General features: G+C 42.9%; 1 protein-coding gene across 9 annotated transcripts in view; it reads left to right on the top strand.

Annotated features, from left to right (window-relative positions):
- Positions 1-26,381, top strand: part of NF2 (neurofibromin 2 (merlin)) — a 99,110-nt gene that overhangs the window by 20,842 nt on the left and 51,887 nt on the right. For 4 of the 9 annotated variants that reach the window (XM_011995711.1, XM_011995702.1, XM_011995703.1 and 1 more), the window contains exons 2-4: positions 16,118-16,243; positions 18,452-18,574; positions 21,244-21,327. In XM_011995711.1, coding sequence (XP_011851101.1) covers positions 16,118-16,243; positions 18,452-18,574; positions 21,244-21,327 — 333 coding nt within the window. Of the gene's footprint in view, positions 1-7,141; positions 7,258-16,117; positions 16,244-18,451; positions 18,575-21,243; positions 21,328-26,381 lie in introns of all 9 variants that reach the window. The other 5 variants (XM_011995709.1, XM_011995710.1, XM_011995706.1 and 2 more) reach the window with 4 other exon arrangements.

The raw sequence follows: 26,381 nt of genomic DNA, 5'->3' as shown, positions 1-26,381 counted from the left end.
GTTTGATTCCTGGCTCTGCCTCTAACCAGCTTTGCAACCTTAAAGCTCTGTAACCCCCTCACATGCCTCTGTTCCCTATCTGTAAAATGGTGATTGTAATTAATTCTTCCCTTATGGTGTTACAAGAATTAAATTTGAGTAATTTCTGGTAAAGTACTTAGAATAGTACCTAACACAAAGTAAGTACTATATATAATGGTTGTTACCTAAAAGAAATAATAGCCTGGGCAACACGGCGAAACCCTGTCTCTACAAAAAGTACAAAAATTAGCCGGTTGTGGTGGTGTGCACCTGTGGTCCTAGCGTCTCGGGAGGCTGAGGTGGGAGGATCACATGAACCTGGGAGGGCGAGGCTGCCATGAGCTTCCTGATTGCACCACTGCACTCCAGCCTGGGTGACAGAATGAGACCTTGTCTCAAAAAATAAATAAATAAATAAAATAAATTTAAAAAAATAAAAAGGAAATAAGTTCAGTGCCTGTCGTCAGCTTGCTCACCTTCTCAGCCTCTCCTCCACTTCCTCACGTACCCTCTTGCTCTGGGCCTGTTGTCCTGGTCCCTCCTTCACTCTGCCACACCTTTGCATAGGCTGTTCTCTTTGCCTGGAATGCCATTCTCACTTGTTGCCTGGCAGAACTACACTCATTCTCCTTCTAGGCTATGCTCAAGAGTTTCCTCCTCTTTGTGCCCAAGGTCACCACATAGCTTCTAAGTGATGGGACTGAGATTTGAAGCTAGATCATCTGTCTTTCAGGCCAGCCCTCTTTCCACTATCCTATGCTACCCAAATAGGAAGTGTAAAAGAGGAGTAGGAGAGAAAAGGTTAGAAACCTGGAGAGAACTTAGGTATTTTGGTAAACAGGAAAAAGAAGAGATCCTTTGAAGGACTTCCTCAACTTAACAACTATTTGTCTATGCCATTATTTTATTGCATTTGGTGTATGATACTATCTCAAAAGCATTTTGTAAGCTTGCCAGTGGCTTACATTTTTGCCGGGTGAATGACATGACTAATGATCCCTGCTACATTGCCTCAGTGTCTAGTTTGTCATTTTGAATCAAGTGGACATTTTCTGTAAGTGAGTCATTTTCACTTGCCCATGATATAATGAGAATTCCTTACCTTTGGCTTAAAATGAGGCTTATTTTATAAGAGTTAAGCATTGTCCAGTTGCATCTTTAACATAGTCAGAATGCTCCTGCCTGTATTCAGCCTGGTGTCTTCTCATAACATTTGGTATGCCCACCTAGATAGCAATTGGTAACATCTTTATTCTGAGACTCTTTCATGTACAGATTTTGAAAAGTTAGTTATCTGTTCAGACGACACTATTTCTTTGACTTTTAAAATCTGCTTCCCTCTCACTGACAGTTCAGTTTTGGAAGAGCCTGTTTTTTTTTTCTTTTCTTTTTTTTTTTTTTTGAGATGGAGTCTCGCCCTGTCACCCAGGCTGGAGTGCAGTGGCGTGATCTCTGCTCACTGCAACGTCCACCTCCCAGGTTCAAGCAATTCTCTTGCCTCAGCCTCCTGTAGCTGGGATTATGGGCATGTGCCACCACACTCGGCTAATTTTTGTATTTTTAGTAGAGACGAAGTTTCACCATGTTGGCCAGGATGGTCTCGATCTCCTGACCTTGTGATCCGCCCGCCTCGGCCTCCCAAAGTGCTGGGATTACAGGCGTGAACCCCCGCGCCTGGCCTTTTTTTTTTTCTTTTATTTTTTTTGAAATGGGGTCTCACCCAGACTGGAGTGCAGTGGTGCTATCACAGCTCACTATAGACTTGACCTGCTGGGCTCAAGTGATCCTCCTGCCTAAGCCTCCCAAGTAGCTGGGACTACAGGCAAGAGGCACCGTGCCCAGCTAGAGATGTGTGTGAATTGGTAGGTTCAAGCTAGATATTGGAGGCTCATGAAGCCCAGGTTAAAGAGGCTTGTATTCATCAGATGCGATGAAGAGCTTTGAAGTGTTTACTAGGAGTGTGATTTAAAATGGTTGGCATGCAAAATGATTTGGAATGTTTGGGGTTTGGGGTGGGGAGAGAGAGGTTGGAAATTGGAAACAATTAGAAGGCAAATGCTTTGGGCGAGGTATCACATTGAAACCTGAACAGCAGTGGGACTCACTAGGGGCTGGGACAAAACTAGGCGGATGTAAGCGTTCAGTGAATCCAGGGATCAGGCTGTTCTGTGACCACGAATGAGCAGAAGACCTTCTAGGCTCAAGATTCAGGAGGTTCTGAGGTCTAAAGCCCGTCCTCAGTCTCCGAGGTCAGCCAGGCAGAAGGGAATTTGGGTCAAGCCTGGCCAGAGTTGAGCTCAGGAAGTCAGTGCACTTTCTCTTGTCTAGTTCCTGCATGCAATCAGGGTGTTACTTGTGTAAAACGATCAAGATCCCTAAACTGATGTCTGAACACCAGGCTTCTAGACAGAGCTCCACCATGTGACTGTGTGACATCACTTATTTCCCCCAGGCCTCAGTTCTTCTGAAAGATGAGAAGAAGAACTCACTTTCAAAGGCCTTCAGCTTTAGCATCTTATTTTAGGTGATCTGGGCAGAAGAGGCTCACGGTGCTCCTCTCCGTTTCATGTTTTCTTCTTTGGTAGGAAGTCATCTCAAGACTTGAGTGTATAGGCATGAGAAAATCTGCTAGAGGACAGGAAGAATATTGCTTAAAGCATAAGAGCTACAGCCCTGATGGAAGGGGTAAATTGGCCTGGGAAAAGCCCTGCTGCTGCTACCTGCTTCCCAAGTGACCTTGAACTTAACTCTTTAAACCTCAGTTGCTGCATCTATAAAATGAGAATAATAGTATCTTTTTTATAGGGTTTTTTGTTTTGTTTGTTTGTTTTGAGACGGAGTCTCCCTCTGTCGCCCAGGCTGGAGTACAGTGGCACCATCTCGGCTCACTGCAACCTTCGCCTCCTGGGTTCAAGCGATTCTCATGCCTTAGTCTCCTGAATAGCTGGGGTTATAGGAGCGCACCACCACACCTAGCTGATTTTTGTATTTTTAGTAGAGATGGAGTTTCGCCATGTTGGCTAGGCTGGCCTTGAACTCCTAACCTCAAGTGATCCTCCTGCCTTGGCCTCCCTAAGTGCTGGGATTACAGGTGTGAGCAACCGTGCCCGGCCAGGGTTGTTTTGAGACATGAATGAGGTGGACCTTTACAGGCACTTGGTCCAGGGCCTGACCCGTAGTAAGCATTTGAGAAATATTACCTATTTATGTTGTCATGGGCTGGGAGTGTGGGAACAGGAAGTGTCTCATGCCAGAAGCACTGTGAATTTTCTCCTTTAATCATTGACTTCATTTTCTTTGAACCTTATTCAGATTATCCATGCCTTTATAATTGTAGACCCTCTATTAGTCCAAATAAAGTGAACTCACCTTATGCCATATTCTTGTTGAAGGATCTTCTTTTCTTTCTTTCTTTATTTTTTTGAGACAGAATCTCGCTCTGTCGCCAGGGTGGAGTGCAGTGGCGAGATCTCGGCTCACTGCAACCTCCGCTTCTCGGATTTGAGCGATTCTCCTGCCTCAGCCTTCCGAGTAGCTGGGACTACAGGCGTGCGCCACCACGCCCAGCTAATTTTTGTATTTTTAGTAGAGACGGGGTTTCACCATGTTGGCCAGGATGGTCATGATCTCTTGACCTCATGATCCGCCCGCCTTGGCCTCCCAAAGTGTTGGGATTACAGGCGCGAGCCATTGCACCTGGCTGCATCTTCTTTTTTGTAACGTGCTATGTAATACATCTCTATTTAGCTTGATGTCCACGGTGATAGCAGGATTCGTTTCGGATTTCTGCCATAGTTAGTTAATTGTTCTGCATTCTTTTGTCCCTAGTGTGTCATTTTGAAATTTTTCTTTTTTCTTTGTTTTTGATGACTTCTCCAATTATTCATGCTAGTTTTGCATTCCTGTCCAAAGAACATTTTTGGTGCTTGTTTATTTTTAATTTCATAAACTAAAGTGCTGGGTTTTAAAAACCCAGAATTGAGTTTTCTCCGAGCTGCTAATCTTTCTAGCCAGCTGGTGATGAGGCTTCTCAATTCTTGTTACAGGATGATGTGTTCTGTCCTCCTGTCTGTGCTTTGTCTAATTTAGATTCTAAATCCACATGTTTTAGGACATTTTTAGTGCATCAAAATTTATTACCAAAGTAGTGCTGACTTAAGGGAAAGAAATTTTGATGAAATCTTTAGTCACTCGTGTTGACTCAAGGCGCTTGTCCTAGTGCAGGAATCTCTGTGGCACCACTAGGTGGTGCCAGACTGCATCATTTCTAAAGACACAGCCTTTTCTCTTCCAACTCTTTCGCTACTGTTCTCTTTTGCTTCTTTGCCAAATTTGAACCTAGCTTTGAAAAATTCATATAAACTTTCTCTTAGAGAGTTATGTTGCTTATAGCTTTTCCCTCCACCTTGCCTGTTTTAGCCTTGTTTCTATAGTTTCAATAGTTGGACATTCAGATAAACTTGAAACTGAAGCCCGGAGTAATTACTGAATGTATCTCGACTGATCTGTGGTTTTAAATTCACCAACAGTGCATCTCCCTACTATCTTAATCATATTGATTTTGAGATTAAATCAGTCTCATAAATATGTTAGTGTTCAGCCCACAGTAGTTCTTATCCATCTGCAGACTTTTTTTTTTTTTTTGAGACAGGGTCTTACTCTGTCACCAGGCTGGAGTACAGTGGCTCCCTCTCAGCTCATGGCAACCTCTGCCTCCTGGGTTCAAGTGATTCTCCTGCCTCCACCTCCCCCGTAGCTGGGACTACAGGCGCATGCCACCACGCCCAGCTCATTTTTGTATTTTTAGTAGAGACGGAGTTTCACCATGTTGGCCAGGATGGTCTCAATCTCTTGACTTCGTGCTCCGCCTGCCTCGGCCTCCCAAAGTGCTGGGATTACAGGTGTGAGCCACCACGCCTGGCCCCATCTACAGATATTTTTACCAGTCCTACCCACTCATGCCTATACCTTCTAATGTTATTAAAGTCAGTTTTATTATCATTGGTGACCATGAAACTTAATCAAAAGGTCAAGCTAGAAACAGAATATTCAAAATTTATTTCCAGGCAAATGTCTGGGTTCTATAGAAGCTGGTTCACGTGAATAGATCATGCTGTAGCTCTGTTGTGCTGGGAGCTTTTTTGAAGGAATGCGTTGTTACATACTAACCACAATTTTTACATTGTCCAGGGCAGGAGTGATCAGTTGGTTGATACTTAGTCAGGAGTTGTGTTTCATAGTCTGGTAGTTGTTACCTGATGTTTAGGCATTTGAAATTTAACCTTGTGCCTTATTTGTGCTGAATTTACTATTGTTTCCTATTTGTAGTGCTCTGCAAAATTATTCTCAGTATATCACACATTTGTAATTATTGCCAATTACTGAATATCAATAACATGCTAGGTGATAAAAACTTCTATTTTTCAGCAGCATTATCATTCCCAATTTTACTACATCAGAGAGTTCATTATTATACAGTCAACTCATGATTATTAGGAGTAAGGAATATAATAGCAGACGCTGAATGAGGGAAAAGAATGTGAAACCACACATAAACTAAAGGTGAAGTCATTTACGTCCCTGAAAATGATTTTGAGATACAGAATGAGATGTTAAAGGATTAAAAGAAAATTATTGTAGCAATGAAAAAGTGCTGCATGGTTTATACAAAGTCATGTCAAGCTCATAGACTCAGAGAGTGGTATTAATCCTGAAAGATCACTTGATGATTATGGAAGCCAAGACCCAAAGAGGTTAAGTGACTTACCCAGCAAAGCCGGTTTGGGTGTTTTATAGCTGTTTGACAGAGCTATGATTGCCCTCATGTTGTGAGCTAAATTCCAAAGATAGAGATTGTTGTGTTTGCTTTTGTGGGGACTGTATTGCTTTTATAGCACCATGGTTGTATTGTTTCTTTTTGCTTTGTCATCTGTCAGTCAACTTTGAAGCGAATCTTCTTTGTTTACAGCATAGTAAAATATGGTGATTGCATGGCTCATAAGAGATTTACAAATGAAGAAACTGAGACCTGGTTGAGCTGCATGGTACACCCAAGTCATAGACTTGTGTGTGGTTGAGGCAGAGAATCTAGGATATAGACCTCCCTGCTGGGTTTCTGCCGGTCCCATAACTGCTCTGCACTTCAGCGGGAAAGATGCCAGAAACTGCAAGCATAAGGCCTTTTTTCCCCCTAAAAAACTGTAATTCATTTGGTTTTGAAAGACTTATCAGAGTTTAAAAGCTCCATTTTGTGGCTTCCCAAGGTGCTGTGATTTGTTTCTTACTAGTCTCCTTTGTTCTGTGGAAAATTTTCTTCTTTGGTTCTTTGAGATTTAGATTTCCTTGCCGAAGTATTTTTAGAGAGAGGAAATCAGTATGTGTCATCAAAGGGGTAAAATATATACCTTAAGGCCTAATTATGCAGTTACATTTTTAATAACGAATGTCATAAATTCTTGCTTCATTGCAATCAATACTTAGAAGACTGTTCTGCTCAGAAGCCTCATCTAGTTATCATGATTATCATCAACATCATCAGCCAACCATAAGCATCAAGCATTTATGGAGTATCCACAGATTATGCAGCACTTGCCAGGATTCTGGGAGACTTAATCTGTGTGTGTGTGTGTGTGTGTGTGTGTGTGTGTGTGTGTGTGTATACCCTTCCCTTCAAGGAGTTTGTGATCTGCAGAATTGGAGGAAAGACAGAAAACTTGGGGAAAGACAAGTACCTCATTTTTCAATACATGTAAAGCCCGTAGTGATTCATGTATGTGGTATTGGGGGGTGTGGACAGCAGGGAGACAAAGGGATGGATCTTAGAAAGGTCTGGTTACAAATAAGTGGAAGCACATAAGTTTGCTGACGTGGGAGGACATAGGCTGGGTTGTAATAAGGTAGAGTAATTGATTGAAGGAGGGAGGAAGCAATTGATGAAGAGTTGAAGGTAATAATTTAAATAGATTTGGCATAATAACAGAGATGATTGGAGAACTGGGAGAAGAAAATTACTTGCTGTAGTTGATTATGGCAGAAACTGACAGGGCAAGAGATTAGAGTTGGGATTTTTGCAAAGAGGAGGTTTCAAGTTTGTGATATCTTTTTTTTTTTTTTGAGATAGTCTTGTCTGTCACCCCAGCTGGAGTGCAGTGGCGTGATCTCGGCTCACTGCAACCTTTGCCTCCCAGGTTCAAGCAACTTCTCCTGCCTCAGCTTCCCAAGTAGCTGGGACTACAAGTGTGCGCCACCATGCCCAGCTAATTTTTATATTTTTAGTAGAGATGGGGTTTCACCATGTTGGCCAGGCTGGTCTCGAACTCCTGACCTCAGGTGATCCACCTTCCTTGGCCTCCCAAAGTGCTGGGATTACAGGCATGAGCCACTGCGCCCAGCCTCCACGTATGTGAGATCTTGCCCAGATTTAAATGAAGGATGTAGGGTTCAAGATTGGTAGAGCAGAGGACAAAATCTCCCTCTCTCCCTCTCTCTCTCTTTTTGCTATGATCTATTTTTTTTCCCTGCACTTCTTTTCACAGGTGTTGACCTATGATCTATTTCTATTTGGAGGATCTCTTTTTCCCTCATGTTGAGAATAATGGTTGAGGTGTGGTATATCCTTTAATTATGAAAGGAAATGGCATGGTGGTTTTGTGGTTTAATCATGAGACACAAGAACAGCTTTTGTTGTGTGGTGATACCATACCCTGAATTGAGAGTATCAGTGTTAGATGTACGTTACTGCAGTTTTGTATCTTCTTCGCTTAATCAGAATAGATTTTAATGGAATTTATTATTCACTTACTGCACAGCAAAATTACTTTTATAACTTTCCATTGTGTTTTTCTTGTAAATTGAGGTATTTGGCATCTTTTTTTTTTTTTTTTTTTTTGAGATAGAGTCTTGCTGTGTCCCCCAGGCTGGAGTGCAGTGGTGCGATCTCAGCTCACTGCAAGCTCCGCCTCCCGGGTTCACGCCATTTCGCTGCCTCAGCCTCCTGACTAGCTGGGACTACAGGCGCCCGCCACAACGCCTGGCTAATTTTTTGTATTTTTAGTAGAGATGGGGTTTCAACATGGTCTCCATCTCCTGACCTTGTGATCCGCCCACTTTGGCCTTCCAAAGTGCTGGGATTACAGGTGTGAGCCACCGTGCCCGGCCTGGCATCTATTTTTCAAAACAGACAAAAGTTGTATTCAGGTTTGGATCTGGTACATTAGCATCTTAAATTGTCAAGTCTCCTATAAACCTGTTCTCTTAGGCCACCTATGACTGCAGAAGTCAGTTATGGATAAACATTGAGACGGGAAATCACATCATCCTTTGTTTTCTGTTTCTGAAATAATGGCAGACATGTGGCACATGTCCTGAGCCTGGGGAGGTGCCGTTCCTTTTGTTGCTCTATCTGTATGGGAGCTAACCTTTTGACAATTTTTATGGTAAATGCTAGGGCAGCTTGTGGGCTAATTAGAAGAAACTGTTAAGTGAATGCTGAGTTCGTCGGTTCTCTTTCATTTTCTGCGGAGGAGACAGCCAGTCAAACAGCATTCTTTGTGTGGCTGATAATTTAGCCCACCAGACCTCTATGAAATGGAATATTGCTTCTCTTTTAGCTTTTTCCATATTTTAGTCTTCTCTTTAAAGTCGACATTTCTCCATAGGTTCTAATACTTAGGCATTTCATATATAGTAGCCAAATTCAGTTCACTTTCTTCAAGAAAGTTGTCCTTTTCAAACTGTGGCCTTTTCCTGTCCCATGGGTCTGGTTTCTTACTCACCCTGCACTGTTGTATCAGCAGGTACCAGGATTCGATTGTTGATGGCTGTATGTCTCAAAGAAAGCAGAGGGAGAAATGCAGCTGTCAAAGCAAAAAACAAATGGCAGTTTTAGGGTTGAGTCTCAACCTGGCCAGTTGCAAGATGGCTGTTCAGTAGATGTTATTCCTAATGCTTCCCTGGTAAATAGACCTTAATCAGTCCTGCAGGTTATTGGTGCTGGTTGCTTCCTATAACAGAAGAGTACTGCATTCCAGTTGTGTTCCTGCTGTGGAACATAAGTGCTTAGTGCTATTTACTTAAAACATTCTAGGTTGATAAATTACGAGCACTTCACTCTGGGTAAAGCTCATAAATTCAGCTCCTACAAAAAAATAGCAAGCTGATAGCACTTAGTCCTGTTTATAAAGTTCATACACATCTATCTATGATACAGGCACAAGTATATATCTATGAAATAGCACTGCAGCCTGTTAAAGTAATGGGTGAGCACAGCCACAAAGGTGAGAAGCATCGGACTTCCAGACTCCTCCCGTTAGCCTCTGCCTGAAGGGCACCTTGAGGAGGAGGTCTGTGGAAGGGAGCTTCCAGGCATTGGAGTCCACATTTGTGCTTTCTGCCTTTCTTCTTACCGCAAGTCACCTTTCCACTTCTCTCTTTCCTTCTGCAAAATGAGCATCTGCCTTTTAGCCTCCCTCTTCTTCTAGGCTGAGATGAGGCAGGGAACTGTGGTGGATCCAGAGTAGTTTGAACACTTTGGCTGGGTGGAAAGCGATGGGGTTAAATAAACATTTAATCAGAACCAGGAGCTGTTCTTTTGGCAACCTGTTGAGGAAAAATGATAAACCCTAACAAAAAGGCCCTCAAGTGGCATGAATGCAGGACCTGAAAGCCTTACGTGCCATCAGGTATCCAAAAAGGACATTTTTTAACCAGAAAATAAACATGAAACTCATGCGGCTAGTCCGAGGTTCTTGGAGCCCCGCAGGTATTGTTACAGGATGCATCACTGCTTCGAATCGGTGACTGAACAACCTGGTTCCTAATCAGCGTGGAGAGTCAGAGCTGTCACACGCACTGGGCTGAAGCTGCATATTCAGTACTGCATTGAACATTCAGTACTGCAGATAGGATAATTATGCTGTTTGTCTGATACTAGAAAAGTGCAAAGAACATTCCTTCACTTTGCAACAGCTTGGACCCAAGTGGCAGACCTGCTGTTCCCTCCGGCTGGCGTGACCTCCCTATTGTCAGCCCCTTCACCACAGCTTAGCTACCCCCTGGCTTTCAAGACACAGCTCAGACAGCATCTCTTCAGGAAAGACCTTACTCCCGGAGACCCATGCCTGAGTTGTGTTGCCACAGCACCCTGTTCTGTTAGCACTTACCAGGTTGCATTTTTTGTGATCCATTTACCTGTCTTCCCTGTCAGACATGAACAGGGACAGTGTCTTGTCCTCAATTCATCATTTATCTCCTGTTTTGAGCACAATGACCGGGACGTAGTGGATGCTCAATAAAGGTTTGTCAAATGAGTGATAGTATGGTTAGCTCAGTGAGAATTGATGGTGCCCTTTATGATCTGTCATCCATCATCCTTGGTGTGAAGCTGGGCTGGGAGGCTTTAAACAGTGCCACTTGAGAATCTGAGGAGAGGAGGCAGAGTTACAATGAACAATAACTACCCCTTACTGAGTATTTATTTGCTATGAGCCAAGCACTGTCTTAGGGTTTTTAAATGTATCAGTGCACTTAATCCTTTGATCAATCTGCTAAGATGGGTTCTGTTTATTATCCCCATTGCAAAGCACAAGGAAGTTCAGTCACTTGCCCAAGGTCACACAGTGACAGTGCAGAGATTCATACCAATGGTAGATAACCATCACTTATCTATATTCCTTTTAGACTAGTTCCTGGAATGATTAAGCCCTCATGTCCTGAGGCATCCATCTTAGGTAACAATTTAACTTCTTTCTTATTTCTAGAATGGTACTAGTGTGTTCCATACTTGGGAGAATGGAGAAAATGGTCACCAGACATTCTCTGTTTTTTGGTTCAGATGAGAGAGGTAGAGTTAGCTGACAAAGAATTGATGTTATGTATTTTTATTTTATTTTATTATTATTTTTTGTTCTTGATTTTAGATGGTAGTTTTGGTCCTTTTGGAAACACAGCATTATCCTCCAGCCAGACTGAACTATCCTACTGTCATTTCCTGTAAGGACGACTGACCTCTTTTTTTGCCTCTAGACCTGTGCATATGCTATTCCCTCTGCCTGGAACATACTTACCTGCTTGCTCCTCCTTCCCCAAGCCTAGTCTTCACTTGGTTCCTCTTTTCTACCAGGAACCAGTTTAGATGTCATTTCCCTACCCGTCCAGGATAGGAGGTTCCCACAGCCCCTGAGTGTCCCTGTGGTGGCACTCACAAGTGTTGTAGTGCTGAAAGCCCACTCCGGGGGTTTTATGTGTGCAGTGAAGGGGGTGATTATCTGTTCCCAGCCAGTTCATATCCTAGTCCGTTGAGAGTAGAGACTTGTTTCTTATTCTCTATTTGTCCCCTGCACCTTGGGCAGTGCTTGGACACAATGTGTGTGTTCACTATTTGTGGAAGAAGTGGGTGAGCGGGAGTTAACTGGCTTTAAGTCTTTGAATTTTGAGTTTTTGAAGTAGTCAAGTCCATCCTGTGGACAGCCATTGTTTGCCATGTCTTGTATGTACACAGTTGCCTGGGCACTGTGGGGAGCAGAAAGAGGACTAATACTGCCCTTGTGCTGAGGCACCTACAGTCTCAGGAGATGTTCGGAGGACAGTGAGTCACTTCACAGCATCAGCATGGTGTAGTGAACGAGTGATGACACTGAAGATGAGCTTGGTCATATTCTGGCAAGTTGGCCGACACCTGGACACCCCATCCACACCCCAAGAGCTCTTTCCCCAGGGTGACCTGAGAACCACCCAGAGCAACTGTGACCAATGGTGCTTGTTTTTTATTTTTTTTTTCAGACAGAGTCTCAGTCTGTCGCCCAGGCTGGAATGCAGTGGCATGATCTCGGCTCACTGCAAGCTCTGCCTTCTGGGTTCACACCATTCTCCTGCCTCAGCCTCCCGAGTAGCTGGGACTACAGGTGCCCGCCACCACACCCGGCTAGTTTTTTGTATTTTTAGTAGAGATGGGGTTTCACCGTGTTAGCCAAGATAGTCTCGATCTCCTGACCTCGTGATCCGCCTGCAATGGTGCTTGTTTTTTAAGGAAGTAGAAACCCAAATTAGGAAGACTGAGCAAACCTCATGCATTTGGGGAAGGGCTTGTTGAAAAGTAGAACCTGATGTAGGTAACAACATGTTGAAGTTAGATTTAACCAAACAGGAACGAACACTTCTTAATTGCTTAAAGACAACATTTTATTTTATAAGTGGAATTAGGACTTTAAATCAAATATGTTTGGCTGTCTTTACTTGGTTTCCTCAGGCACCTTCACTCATCTTGTCTAAAACTTAATTGCTTGTCTATCCCTGCCAGATTTGCTGCTTCTCCTTGATTCTATCTCTCCTTTAGTGGAACCACCTGGTACTCAAGCCAGACACACAGGTGTCCCTCTTAATTCTGTCTCCTCTGGTCCTGTTCAGGCACCTGTTCTGTGACTCTGCCTCTTTTCCATTTCTCAGGCAGCCTTCTCTCCCTTCTACTGCCTTCCTTATGTCAGGGATTGGCCTACTTTCTGGCCTTCTTGATCCAGGGCACCTTTCCTTCAACTCATACACCAACCTGTTGTCAGAGCCCATCCAGGATGCAGATTGGAGCCTATGACTCCTCTGCCCAAGGGTCTTCAAAGACTTCGTGGCTTTTGGCTGAAGTCGAGCCACCTGGTCCCACATGGAGCCCCATTCCCGCCATGTATCTCCTGTCTGTTTCAGTTCTACCAGATGACTAGCAGTTTCCTGTAGAAAGCATGACTTTTAAAAAAGACTTACTTCCTTCTCTCCTGCATCTAACTCTCATTTGCTCTTTAAAGCCTTCTCTGACCTAGGTCTTGCCTATTTCTCCTGGAAAACACTGCTTCCACCATTTTGTACCATCAGTGTCTAACATTGGTTGGCATGTAGGGTGTGCTCTATAATCCTTGTTGAAAGACTAAGTGGGAGGTAACAGAGGCTTAATTCACATTGAGCTGTAAATGAGCAATATCTGACTCTTCTGAGAATGGATTTTGTTTCAAACACTGGTTACTTACTGGAAAAGGTGTCTGGGGAGTGCTGGACAGCAAGAACAAAGGGACCCCACAGAACAGGAAAAGAGGCACTCTAGGGTCTGTGGTTTGCCTATGTTAGATCACCATGAAAAAGGCCAGTGTGTGCTTTGTCAGCTGGCAAAGAATCCTGTGACTCAGTTTCCTTATTTGCACAAAAACGGGATGAGTCTGCCTTAGGTAATTGCTCATGCTCATTTCCAACTCTTGACAGTCTACGATCCTTTGTGTCAAAGTTAAAAATCTAAGTAGGGTATTCTGAATTGGTGTCAGAGTTGATGCACTTCTCCTCACTGTGTTGCAAGTGCCGAGGGGGACAAGTACATTGTCTTTTTGCATTCAACAAAGACAGTTTTGCATTTTAAAAACCAGGTAGAAGAGAATACAGGAAAACCGCATTAACACAATTTTATGCTGGAGAATTTAAACTCCTGAGTCAGGAAATTCACTCATCATTCCCGTGGCAGCTTTTGTTTCTATGCACTGCACACCTCCCTTGCAGACAGCCCCATCTTGCCAAAGCCCGGCCCCGCCATGAACATGAGTTACGGCAGATTGGGAATCGTTACCTTGATCTTCTCAACCCTGGGGTGTTTAACTTTTCCAAGTTAATGCCTGTTCTTTAATGTTACATTATCTTGTAGTAAGGTAGTCATTTATAATTTATATACTAGAGCTGCCTTAAAATAGAGACAAGAGGATAATCAGCATCCTGAAGCTTCTAGTTTTCCAAAATAACATTTCTTCAGTGAAATCTGCCTATAGAAATTAAAACTTTTGGTGAAATAAAAAGCCCTTTGTCCTATTGTCAGACTGGGAAATGGATGTGCCCATTACTCAGCCTTAAAAAGGAGGGAGATCATCTGTTAAAAATAAAACTCATCATTTTCTTTTATTCTTCTCAAAATAATCCCTAAAGATCTCAATCTTTATAGTGTTGCAGTGGCCCCACTATAGTCAGGGAGGAGACAGGGCAGAAGCTGAAGGGTAGGAGAAACGGCGCTGCTAAAAGATAAAAACCAGTATGCATCTCAACTACTTGTCTGCTGCGGTCCTGATATTCTTCCATCTAGGTTGCTGCTTTGCTTGACTTTGACTGCAAACACAGGAGAAGGAATGGGATTTCCTGTAGAAATCCCATTGTAGAGAACCCACTGTTCATTCATATGTGTTAAAAATAAAAAGCCTACTTGAAAACTTCCCTGTAGAATCAGGTTTTAGCAAAAACCAATCAGGTATTAGAGGTCTAATTTATTTTTCCCTTCTTGGTTTTATTTTTTTATTTTATTTTTTTTATTTTTTTATTTTTATTTTTTTTTGTTTTTATTTTTTGAGACGGAGTCTCGCTCTGTCGCCCAGGCTGGAGTGCAGTGGCCAGATCTCAGCTCACTGCAAGCTCCGCCTCCCGGGTTCACGCCATTCTCCTGCCTCAGCCTCCCAAGTAGCTGGGACTACAGACGCTCGCCACCTCGCCCGGCTAGTTTTTTGTACTTTTTAGTAGAGACGGGGTTTCACCGTATTAACCAGGATGGTCTCGATCTCCTGACCTCGTGATCCGCCCGTCTCGGCCTCCCAAAGTGCTGGGATTACAGGCTTGAGCCACCGTGCCCGGCCCCCTTCTTGGTTTTATAGCAAGTCTCTATACCCTAATAATTTTTTTTTCTTTTGAGATGGAGTCTTGCTTTGTCGCCAGACTGGAGTGCAGTTGGCGCAGTCTCGGCTCACTGCCATCTCTGCCTCCCGGGTTTGAGCGATTCTGCTGCTTCAGCCTCCCAAGTAGCTGGGGCTACAGGCGTGCGCTACCACGCCTACTAATTTTTTGTATTTTACTAGAGACAGGGTTTCACCATGTTGGCCAGGATTGTCTCGATCTCCTGACCTGATGATCCGCCCGCCTCAGCCTCCCAAAGTGCTGGGATTACAGGCGTGAACCACCGCCCGGCTGCCTAAGAATTTTTTTCATTCCTTTTCATTAGACATCTTCAGTGTACCAAGACTTTGAGTGGAGATTTCTAATGAGGGCAGGAAGGGATGGATGCTTCCGCAGTTGAGTGGTCTCCTTTTTCCCATGTCTGTTGAAAGATTACTCTTTCATGACCACCATTTCTGTGATGCATCTCATATGATCCTAACGCACTCGAGTTTGTATTTGAATGTCCATCTGATATTTAGTGGTGATTGGGGCAAGGAGGGGGCAAGCAGCAACTAAGGGGTTGTATGGGAACATCCTGGGTGGTTTAACTTGAAAACCACTAGGTGGCAACATTTACTAAGCTGCCGGCCATTCTCTTCCCTTAAGACATTGAACTTGCTTTTCCACATAGCAGATGGAATAGCTGAGAAGAGTTTAGTAGCCATTGCTTCAGGTTCTTTTGAAAGTGAGGCTACAGGATAAACACACTACGTATATTGGTATCTGTTCACCACCTGGATTTAGATACCAGGAGTTTGAAATTGCTCTGGGTGACTGGGTGAGTAGCTTCCCCTTTGGCCTCAGTTAGGCATCCTTGATAGGAGAGACCTGTGATTGGACTATCTGGTCTCTCATGGTTCTTTTTGTCAATGATTTACGACTTTGATTGTAATTTCTTTACATTAAAAAAACAACTTGTAGTAAAACCAGTCATATTTAAAGGAATACTAGCCTTTTATCAAGGGCAAAATAATGATTTAAAAAAAAATCAACAAAATTTCAAGGAAATGAATGTCCCTAGAAGCTAGTCATCTCTTCAAGTTAACTCAAGAGGCTAGACTCTCCTAAATGAGGATGCTTATTTACCAGCTTTCCTCAATTAGCAGCTTTGGGGATGTTAAAATCCGTAAGGAACTGTCCAAGGGATGTATTGTGTATGCTTTGCAGTGATTAAGTCATTAAGCTCTAATTGGTATTTTCCCACTCATGGGTTTGTGAAGGAAGCTTTAAAATTATTTAGGAATTCAGTCCTCATCAACTGTCTTAGTATCATCCCCACGTTTTGGAATCTGAGAGTGGGAGAGTGCAGAGAAAAGGTTTTTGTGCAAGTGGATTATGATTTTTGCTCACAGTGTCCTTCCCCATTGGTTTGTTATTGCAGATGAAGTGGAAAGGGAAGGACCTCTTTGATTTGGTGTGCCGGACTCTGGGGCTCCGAGAAACCTGGTTCTTTGGACTGCAGTACACAATCAAGGACACAGTGGCCTGGCTCAAAATGGACAAGAAGGTTGGGCTAGATCTCGATGAAACTGATGGGGCTGACGTGTGCTTTCCAGTTTTTCCCTGAGCAGGCGCCTGGCTCATCATTGGGGCGCTGTAACTGTGTAATGGAGAAGGGGGCACATTCCTGAATTAAGTCATGCAGAAAGCAGGACCTGGAGATGCTACTGGTTTCCTACTCCCCGCAGGCTCTCCTGGGCAAGCAGAAGTTACCAGGATTAGACTGCTGCTGGCCCTGGCTTTTTTACCCATTGTTACCAGCCTGATTGCTTCTGGCTTTATGCCTTTCAGTTTATGAATAAAAACTTTATGAATAAAAATTACTGTTATCTTCTTATACTTAAAAATAACCAATTTGTGTCTTTTGGAGAGTACTGGGGCTTGTGTTCTTTAGGAAATTTTTAAAAGTCTTTTTGAGAAACACCATAGTCTGACATGAATTAATCATTAATATTATCTAAGGAATAGAGAGTGCCTGGTCCCCAGGGTGAAAGAATGTCCGTTTTGTCCTCAGGATTCTCTGGGGCTTCTGAAGCACGGCAAAGCAAGCTGGGCTCCTGGCAATTTTAATGTGGCTTGGAAATGAATATTGCCTAAGGGAACTGCCCTCTGCATGGGTTCATATATTCACACAGAGATACACTTGCTTACTGACCTGCCTACCTAGCCATGAAAAGCAGGTAGGGAGTAGCACTGTATGCTTTTGTCAGTAACTCCTAAAAGACACCTGAACTTCAGAGTAAGTCAATGTCTAATTCTTACTCCAAATGATGCCCCCTCAGTTGCCTACCTAAGCATGATAAATAATGAAGGCTTTCTATTTTTTTTTTTTTTTTTACCAGTTTGACTCAAAGCTTAAGTGTTCAAATTGTGTTCACATATGTACACAGTAATCTAAATCATCACGTTAGAATCCCTGCTGGTTGTAAGTTCAATGGTAATTCCCAATAATCATGAGCATCTAAGTGCCACTGGGGGCCATTGTCAGTGAGGGTATCATAGACCAGATTTTGAATCTCCTTGGCATTGCCATCTAGAGTTTGGGCAGGAGCATGGAGAGTTATGTGTCAAAGACAGCAAAACTTTTTGTATATTTTTCATGATTCTTAGCAAAGTGAATTTTAATCATAGCTGAGTGTAGGCCAAATGGATATTAGATTGGGGGCACCAGGAGCCATGGAACTTTCTGCTCAAGGGAAATACATTACGACACATGTTAATGGAGCCTTGTAGCCTGTCACATGGCATGTTTGTGTCTTGAAATTCACTCTGGAGAGCAGACGGTTCAAGCTTTACAGGGGTGAATGGAATTGTTAGAAGATTAAAGGCAGCGGTTTACAGACTGTGCTTCAAGTATTTTGTGGGGCATCTCTGGAGGTTCCTCGAAACAAAGGGTTGCCATGATGGACACATTTTGCTTCTGTTGCTCAGTTAATGTTTAGATGATTTCATAATGATCTAGTTCATCATCTCTAAGCTGTATTCTTTTTTTTTTTAAAGACAGAGTTTTGCTCTTGTTGCCCAGGCTAGAGTGCAATGGCGCAATCTCGGCTCACTGCAACCTCCACCTTCCGGGTTCAAGAGATTCTCCTGCCTCAGCCTCCTGAGTAGCTGGAATTACAGGCTTCCACCACCACACCTGGCTAATTCTTTTGTATTTTTAGTAGAGGCGGGGTTTCACCGTGTTGGCCAGGCTGGTCTTGAACTCCTGACCTTAAGTGATCCACCCGCTTCGGCCTCCCAGAGTGCTGGGATTATAGGTGTGAACTACCGGCCCGGCCCTCTAAGCCGTATTCTAACCTGGACCTAAATATTGGCAGTAGGCAGCAAGAAAAAAGAATAAAGGAAGATTCCACTACTTCAGATAATTAAAAAACCTTCCACCTACTATAAAGGACAGTGCCCAAGACTACTGAGTGACAAATTTCTAGTTTTTAACTATTCTGTGGCCCTGAGAACATTTATGCCTTAATCCTAGCTCTACTCACTTCTTGGGGCTATTGATTAATTTGTTTCAGAAACACCATGGGAAGTGAATATTACCTCTTTATGACTTTGTGAATGCTTCAAACTGTAGAATCACAACTTTCAGGAAATGTGATAAATTTAGTGGGAAAAGAATTTAATGCACACCTTGCAAAAGCTTCTTTGAGGGTAGCACAGGAGGAAGAAGTGCCAATATAGTGTGTTTGTCTTTTGCTCTGCAATTCTGCAGGTACTGGATCATGATGTTTCAAAGGAAGAACCAGTCACCTTTCACTTCCTGGCCAAATTTTATCCTGAGAATGCCGAAGAGGAGCTGGTTCAGGAGATCACACAACATTTATTCTTCTTGCAGGTACATCAGTCCAGGCTACCCCCCAGTTCTGAGAGAACTTGCCCAGGAATGGTTGCAGAGTTGGCCTCAGAGTTGACCACAAACACCTTTGTATTGCAAAAATATTCTACCTCTGGAAAGTCAGCTCCTTTGGTTCTGTAATGGAAAAAAGTCTTCAGAACAGAACTATACTTGAGTGATGAAAATTGGTGTCAGATGAAATTGTGAAGGTGTGATGGTGAAGAATGGATACAAGTAGCTACCTAACTTAAAATCTCCTTGAAAATGGATCCTGTTTTCTTCTAGCTAACTTAAAAGTACTCAATCGTTTCAAAGGAAGGCTAAAGAGAGAGTCATATAAAGCAGTAGTTCTTCCGAAAGTTTAAAATCTGCTCTCATTAAGAGAGAACTTCAGTCGGCATGGTGGCTCATGCCTGTAATCCCAGCACTTTGGGAAGCTGAGGTGGGCGGATCACGAGGTCAGGAGTTCGAGACCAGCCTGACCAACATAGTGAAACCCCATCTCTACTAAAAATACAAAAATTAGCCAGGTGTGATGGCCCATGCCTGTAATCCCAGCTACTCAGGAGGCTGAGGCAGGAGAATCACTTGAACCCAGGAGGCATAGGTTGCAATGAACCAAAATTGAGCCACTTCACTCCAGCCTGGGTGACAGAGTGAGATCCTGTCTAAAAAAAAAAAGAGAAAACTTCAGAGTTCTAGTGACACTCAGTTTGTCCCCCATATGTGGTACTTCAGACATCATGCTTCATGCTATGCTGTGTCCTTAATTGTCCTGTTTCTTCCTTACTTCCTCATTAGATTGTAAGCCCCTTAAAGGCAAGGCTCATTAAGTGCACAGTAGGCATTCCATAAGTAATTGTCCAACCGAATTGAAGAAATTAGGAAATTCATAATTATAAGTTGACCATTCAGAGGCACAGGGAGGGGAACTGGTCTGAGGATGAAAACCTTATCAGTTTCACTTATGTTCTTACTGCAGGTCAGAGTGGCCCCCCAGTTTCATGGCCAGTTTCAGTGATTGGCACGGGGGCTATTTGTGTGCTCAAAGGTTTCAGTAATGTAAAAGATGGCAGTAGGGGCGTTAATTACGTGATTTCCCAGAGATAGATGGGTAGTCTGTCACATAGCCTTCCTGTAATTAATTTCAGCCTCAGTATATTGTGTTTAGCAAATATTAAGTTAAATATAATAAGACCCCCTAAATTCTTTTTTAAAAAGGTCTGGGGTATGTGTGTGTGTGTGCGCGTGCGCACGCAAAAGAGGTGACAAATTTATTTCAGATGTTTTCAAATCAAAGGGACACTCTTAGGCTGGACGTAGTGGCTCACTCCTGTAATCCCAACACTTTGGGAAGCCAAGGCGGGCAGATATCTGAGGTCAGGAGTTTGAGACCACCCTGACCAACTTGGAGAAACCCCGTCCTTACTAAAAATACAAAATTAGCCGGGCACGGTGGCACACGCCTGTAATCCCAGCTACTCGGGAGATTGAGGCAGGAGAATCGCTTGAACTCAGGAGGTGGAGGTTGCAGTGAGCTGAGATCGCACCATTGCACTCCAGCCTGGGCAACAAGGGCGAAACTCCTTCTCAAAAAAAAAAAAAGGGGCACTCTTTCAGTTTTTCTATAGTGTTGCTTTTTTCCCCCTCTCTTTGGAAATGAAACCAAGGGATTAGAAAGTTTCACTGCTTCAGAAACATCTCAGGTTTCATTTTCTCTCTTAAGAATGTAAAATCGCTTTTAAAACCTGAGAAGAATTTTTGTGTTTGAACGAAAGCACATAACCATCTCCTAGGTCCCAGAATGCCCTAATGTTGTAGAAATGGCTTTCTTGTAAGCACTTGGAAGCACTGCCTGTCTCTTGTGTGACTTTGGCTTGATTTTCCCCATACTGAAATGTTAAGGCATTTTTATGACTGAGCAAGGCAAAATTTACTGCTTTTATGAATCCGGTGACTATTGATATCTGTGAGAGGAGAGCTGGCTTTTCTGTTGTGTTTATTTCAATGTCCCCCCTACCACGTCATGCCGTTGTCTTGCTTCTGTGTCTGGAACATGCCAAGTTGCACCATTCTAAGAAAATCAAGTGCAATGAAATATGTTAATTCAACATTATGGCTTAAGAATTATATTTCCTGGACCTCACGTGTACTTAAAAGTTGAATCGATCAAATTTTATTGCTTCCTTTTCCCTTAGAGCAGCATGTTGAGAGTAATGGTTTTTTTCTGCAGTCATAACTCAGTGGCCTTGGTGACTTTTGTCTTGTGTTAATACTTAAAAGTAGATCCATTTCCTCTGGGACCGTGTGTATTCAAAGGTACTGAGGCTGCAGTCACCCCCAGAGCTGCTCTTGACACTTCTTGGGTTCATGGTGCTCTGTCACACAGCCTCTGTTGTAACTACAGAGACCATTTTTACTCTTCAGCATTGATCATGAAGAGAAGAGGTAAGGGGGTTTTTATGCATAGCCGTCATACCAGTAACTTCTGTGACTGAACTCTCCACCTGTCTGCATCAGTAAAAAAATATTGTACCCTTTGTCAGAAAATTATTAACAGGCTGCTCTGGCAGCCCTCATTAGAATGCCGTGCAGCCATCTGTTGTGATCAGCCTATACACCTCACTTCCACACACACAGTATCATGTCCCCCTTGTTGCTCCTTTCAGGTAAAAAAGCAGATTTTAGATGAAAAGATCTACTGCCCTCCCGAGGCTTCTGTGCTCCTGGCTTCTTACGCCGTCCAGGCCAAGGTAGGTTCAAAGAAGAAAAATGTATTCTTCCTGGGGGTTAATTTGGGTTATGGGATCACTCCTATCTTGTCTTTCTTTGGGTTTTCTGTACTTCAGAGAGACTTGCCCCAGAAAGTGAGATGTTATGGGACTTGTGGACTTGGGAGAACCACTGTCGCTGTTCCAGTGTTTGTATGATCTTGTGTGTGTGTGATGTGCACAAATTATAAGTATCATTCTAATGAATTAGAATTCATTCTAAGTGAATTCATTCAGCAAGATGAATTTTCTGTGTAATCTCATTATGTACATGTGGTTTATGACATTTACTGGACAAACCTTTTTTCTTTTTACCATAAACTCAACCATGTGGTACAACCTTTCTATTAGCCAGGAAAAATGAATTTGTGGTCTCCAGTTTTAGCCAAACATGGCCTTTAAGTCAGAAAGGCCCAGGTCCTCACTCCGAACTCATTTGTGAACCAGCTGCCCTGTGTGACACTACACTACACCCTCAGAGAATGCCCTGCTTCATCTGCCCCTGATTGACATGCTAGCTGTTCATGTGGCTGAGCACTGCAGGTGCTGTGGCCCACCAGGCCCAATTGAGCTGTCTGGTTAGCTGAAAATCGTTGACTTCCATTAAACCACTATAGACCTTTTTTTTTTCCCCCTCCCCCCCTAGACGGAGTCTCACTCTGTCACCCTGGCTGGAGTGCAGTGGCGCAATCTCGGCTCACTGCAAGCTCCACCTCCTGGGTTCCCACTATTCCCCTGCCTCAGCCTCCCAAGAAGCTGGGACTACAGGTGCCCACCACCACGCCCGGCTCATTTTTTGTATTTTTCATAGAGACGGGGTTTCACCGTGTTAGCCAGGATGGTCTCGATCTCCTGACCTCATGATCTGCCCACCTCGGCCTCCCAAAGTGCCGAGATTACAGGCGTGAGCCACCGCGCCCGGCCTAGACATTTTTTTTTTTTTTTTTTAATTTTTTTTTTTTTTTTTTAACAAGACCAATGAGAGAATCAGCCAGGGTGTTTCATGTCCCTCAGATTTTTCACTTCAGTCATATATCACCTTCTCTTGGTTTCCCTGCTCCCTGCCTTTCACCAGAGCACAAGATGTTGTCCCCAGAATTGGGACTCCTTGATTACTTGTGTGATTTTATTTTATTTATGTTTTATTTTTATTTTTATAGAGATGAGGTCTCACTATGTTGCCCAGGCTGGTCTCAAACTCCTGAGCTCAAGTGATCCTTCTACCTTGGCCTCCCAAAGTGCTGGGATTACAGGTGTGAGTCACCGCGCCTAGCCTTACTTGTGTGATTTTAAAACATAATCTTTTCACTTATTTTTCTTTTTATAGGTGTTCATGAAGTCATTTCCCTATAGGTTAGAAAAATTAATAAAATACTCTTAGCTCGCTTTTTGGGGTAGATTAATGCAATTTCAGATGAAAGCCAGGAAGTAACTGTCATTTGTAGGGGAAAAAGGCTATATGTGCTGGTCAGACCAACAGAAGCACTAAAGTCAATTTAATCATTTGGTGGCTCATGTAATATTTGCTGAGTATTCACCAGGCCCGGGGTGGGGAGGGAGCATGGGAGTAGTTGACCGTCTCATAGGCAGGCACTAAAGCAAGTATCTGCCGTCAGTGATTTGCCCAAGGTCATTCAGACAATCTTGGGCAAAGCTAAGGGCAGAAGGGCGGAATTCATGGCTTTGGGATTGCATTTTGTGCCTCCCATATTCTACTTCCCTGAAAAATGAGTAATTGAGAAAACAGAAAATGGGCCCTCATTCAACTAAAACATATGCTTCCTTTTATGCTTTGATCAAGAATATTAGCAAGAGGAAAAATGTGTCCTTTCAATCAGTGTCACCCCGACAGTGATGAAGCAGTCATTGGCACTTTGATTAAATCCGAGCACTTCCTAGCCTGGAGTTGAGTTCCTTTTCACACACTTTCTCCCCAGTGAGAGTAGACCCGGGCTCTCAAGGACACCACCTCTCTTTGAAGGGCTTCCATCTCAAAGGCTATATTTTCTTTCCATGGATTTTTGGGCCACAAATTCAAAGGCCACCTGTAGAAAAAAATCACTTTTCAGGGAACCAGCAGATGTTTGCTTAAACAGATTTCACTGTAGGAAAGCCCTGCTAATTTGGATCCTACTAATTTGGAGATGAAAGTGATTCACAGACAACATATGTGGCTCACATGGAGGAGGATGTTCTAGCTATTTTTTCCGGTGTAAATTTTAAGGATCTTACAAATAAAGGTAATCTATGGCTTAAAGTCTTCATTTGGGAAACTAAGGCTTACTATGACATGCTTCCAGTTTCTAGGACTGCTGATTAATAGTTAAAGGATATCTGATTATAATATTAATAAGATCTCACTTGCCCATAGTGTTTTCTAGTTTTACCAAAGCAATACAAATGAATATTTTGTGTGACACTCAGTGTAGTCTTTCCAGAAGCCAAGGCTTGAGAGTATTATGCCTGTTTTGCAGATGAGGAATATAAGGCTCAGAAAGGAATTTGTGATTTGTCCAAACTCACAATACTTTTATGTTAAGCCTATTTTGATGAAATTTATAGCCCACTTCTCGATGGAGAGGATTTCAGGCCAAATGGAATGAGTGGAGCTGGGATGGGAACCCTGGTGTCCAGGCTGCCTAAGTTAGCACATTGCACTTGCCTTTCACTGTCTAGCGTGAGGGAGGTCTTTGGGTAGCAAGCCCTGCCTTTCACTAAAGGCTAGTTTCATTTATATGATCACATTTGTCTAAGTTTTTCAGTAAGTCATACTGGTTCCTTCCATTATATTCAGCTTGTTTTCTTCCACAACCTTTCTGAAACAGAAAGGAACTTTAGAAGTGTGGAATGGAAAGCGAATTGAGCTCATTAACACATGGAATGTAATTATGCACAAATGTATTCATTACAGTATTTCAGCTGTTGGAATGATATAGCCACAGTTAATTCCAAAGCATAAAGAAACAATTACCCTCAAAGTATAAATACAAATACTAATCACATGGTTCAGTTAACAAGAACCATATTTGAGTTATACTTGAATAAAAAATGTAGGCAGGGACCGGCATAGTGGCTCACACCTATAATCCCAGCACTTTGGGGGGCCAAGGCGGATGGATCACCCGAGGTCAGGAGTTCCAGATCAGCCTGACCAATATGGTGAAAACTCATCTCTACTAAAAATACAAAAATTAGTGAGGTGTGGTGGTGTGTACTTGTAGTTCCAGCTACTTGGGAGGCTGAGACAGGAGAATTGCTTAAACCTGCGAGGCAGAGACTACAGTGAGCTGAGATTGCGCCATTGACCTCCAGCCTAGGCAACAGAGTGAGACTCCATCTCAAAAAAAAAAAAAAAAAATGTAGGCAGGGTTTTTTTGGTGCAATCACATGACACACTAAACCATCTTGCAGTGTTTAAGTCACCTGTTGGATTGTATATTGACCATTTGGTGTTGGAAATGTGTTCTTATTAAAAATGACTTTGGGAGAGAATGGCATATAATGTATGAATCTTGTGTTGCTGCATGCAGACTCCTAGTGATCAGAAGAGAGAAAAGAATTGTGGGAGGGGAAGCTTAGTTTCTTCGTACTCTTTAATGCAAATCAGGGACAGAGTACCAAAGTGCAATTGAGTTAGAAAATTGAGTATGTGTAAAGTATAGGTAGAGAGTGGCAAGAGTTGAGTCTGGAGAGGTATGCAGGAAATCAGATCATAAAAGGTCTTAACTTTATCCTGTGGGTGATGCAGTGAAGGGTTTATATTTTAGATAGAGCCTGTAGTGGCTGTGTGACGGACAGATTGGAGTGAGACAACTTTGGAAACAGGGAGACCCATTAGAAGGCTGTGATAGTTGCCCTGGTGAGAAAATATTAGGTTCACACTTCAGGTGGTTGGTTGGATGGGGGCTGACTGATATAAAAATATCCAGGAGATAAAAAGTTGATTAGATGGTGCTATACTCTGCATATCCCTTTTTTCCATATCCTTTTACAGAATGATATTTTTTCTCCCACTCAGCATCTACTTTGAGATGTATCCATGTTGTGTATATAGATGTAGCTCATTGATTTTAACTGCCGTATGGTAACCACTGATAAATATACTTAGTTTATCTGTTCCCCTTCTGAGGGAGAGGTAGTTTGTTTCTACTTTTTCCCTATTATATAAACAGTGCTGAAATGAAGATCCTTTTACGTGATTCCTTATGTACATATGCAAATGCTTTTTCCCCTTAAGGTAGGTGCCTACAAAAATAAATGCATACATACATACATACATACATATAAAAGACAGCTGGGTGCAGTGGTGGGCACCTGTAGTCCCAGCTACTTGGGAGACTGAGGCAGAAGAATTGCTTGAATCCAGGAAGCAGAGGTTGCAGAGAACCAAGATCACACCACTGCACTCCAGCCTGGGCAATGAAGTGACACTGCATCTCAAAAATAAATAAATAAATAAATAAAGTTAAAAAATGTAAAAAGGTAGGTGTCTAGAAGAAGAATTACATAAGAGGTTGACAAAAGAAGTGAACCCAAATATAAAAAAAATCTTAAGTTGATAAGAAAAAGACAAGTGCTATGAACAGGGCGTGAACAGGCACTTTATAGAAGAGAAAACAAGAATGGTCATAAATACAAAAAGATGTTTCATCTCACATGTGATCAAGAAAAAGAAAAAGCAACAATAAGGCAACATTTCAAACCCATAAGATTGGCAGGGATTACTAGATTGGGTAACTATCTAGTAATCCCTAGATGTTGGTGCTCATTTACCTGCCAAAGGGATTGTGAAATTGGCATAACCTCTGTAGAGCACCAGGTGTGGAAGAGGCGGGTGGAAGTGAGGAGACACACCGCTGGCTGTTCTAGGTGGCTACTCCAGAGGAATCGCTGCACACACATCCTTTCCATTTAAAACTGTCACAACAGGCCGGGCGCGGTGGCTCAAGCCTGTAATCCCAGCACTTTGGGAGGCCGAGACGGGCGGATCATGAGGTCAGGAGATCGAGACCATCCTGGCTGACACGGTGAAACCC

This window comes from Mandrillus leucophaeus, unplaced genomic scaffold, assembly GCF_000951045.1.
Source record: "Mandrillus leucophaeus isolate KB7577 unplaced genomic scaffold, Mleu.le_1.0 Scaffold496, whole genome shotgun sequence".
Lineage (NCBI taxonomy): Eukaryota > Metazoa > Chordata > Mammalia > Primates > Cercopithecidae > Mandrillus > Mandrillus leucophaeus.
The sequence above is the reverse complement of the archived record's forward strand: the minus strand, read 5'-3'. Positions and strand labels throughout refer to the sequence as shown.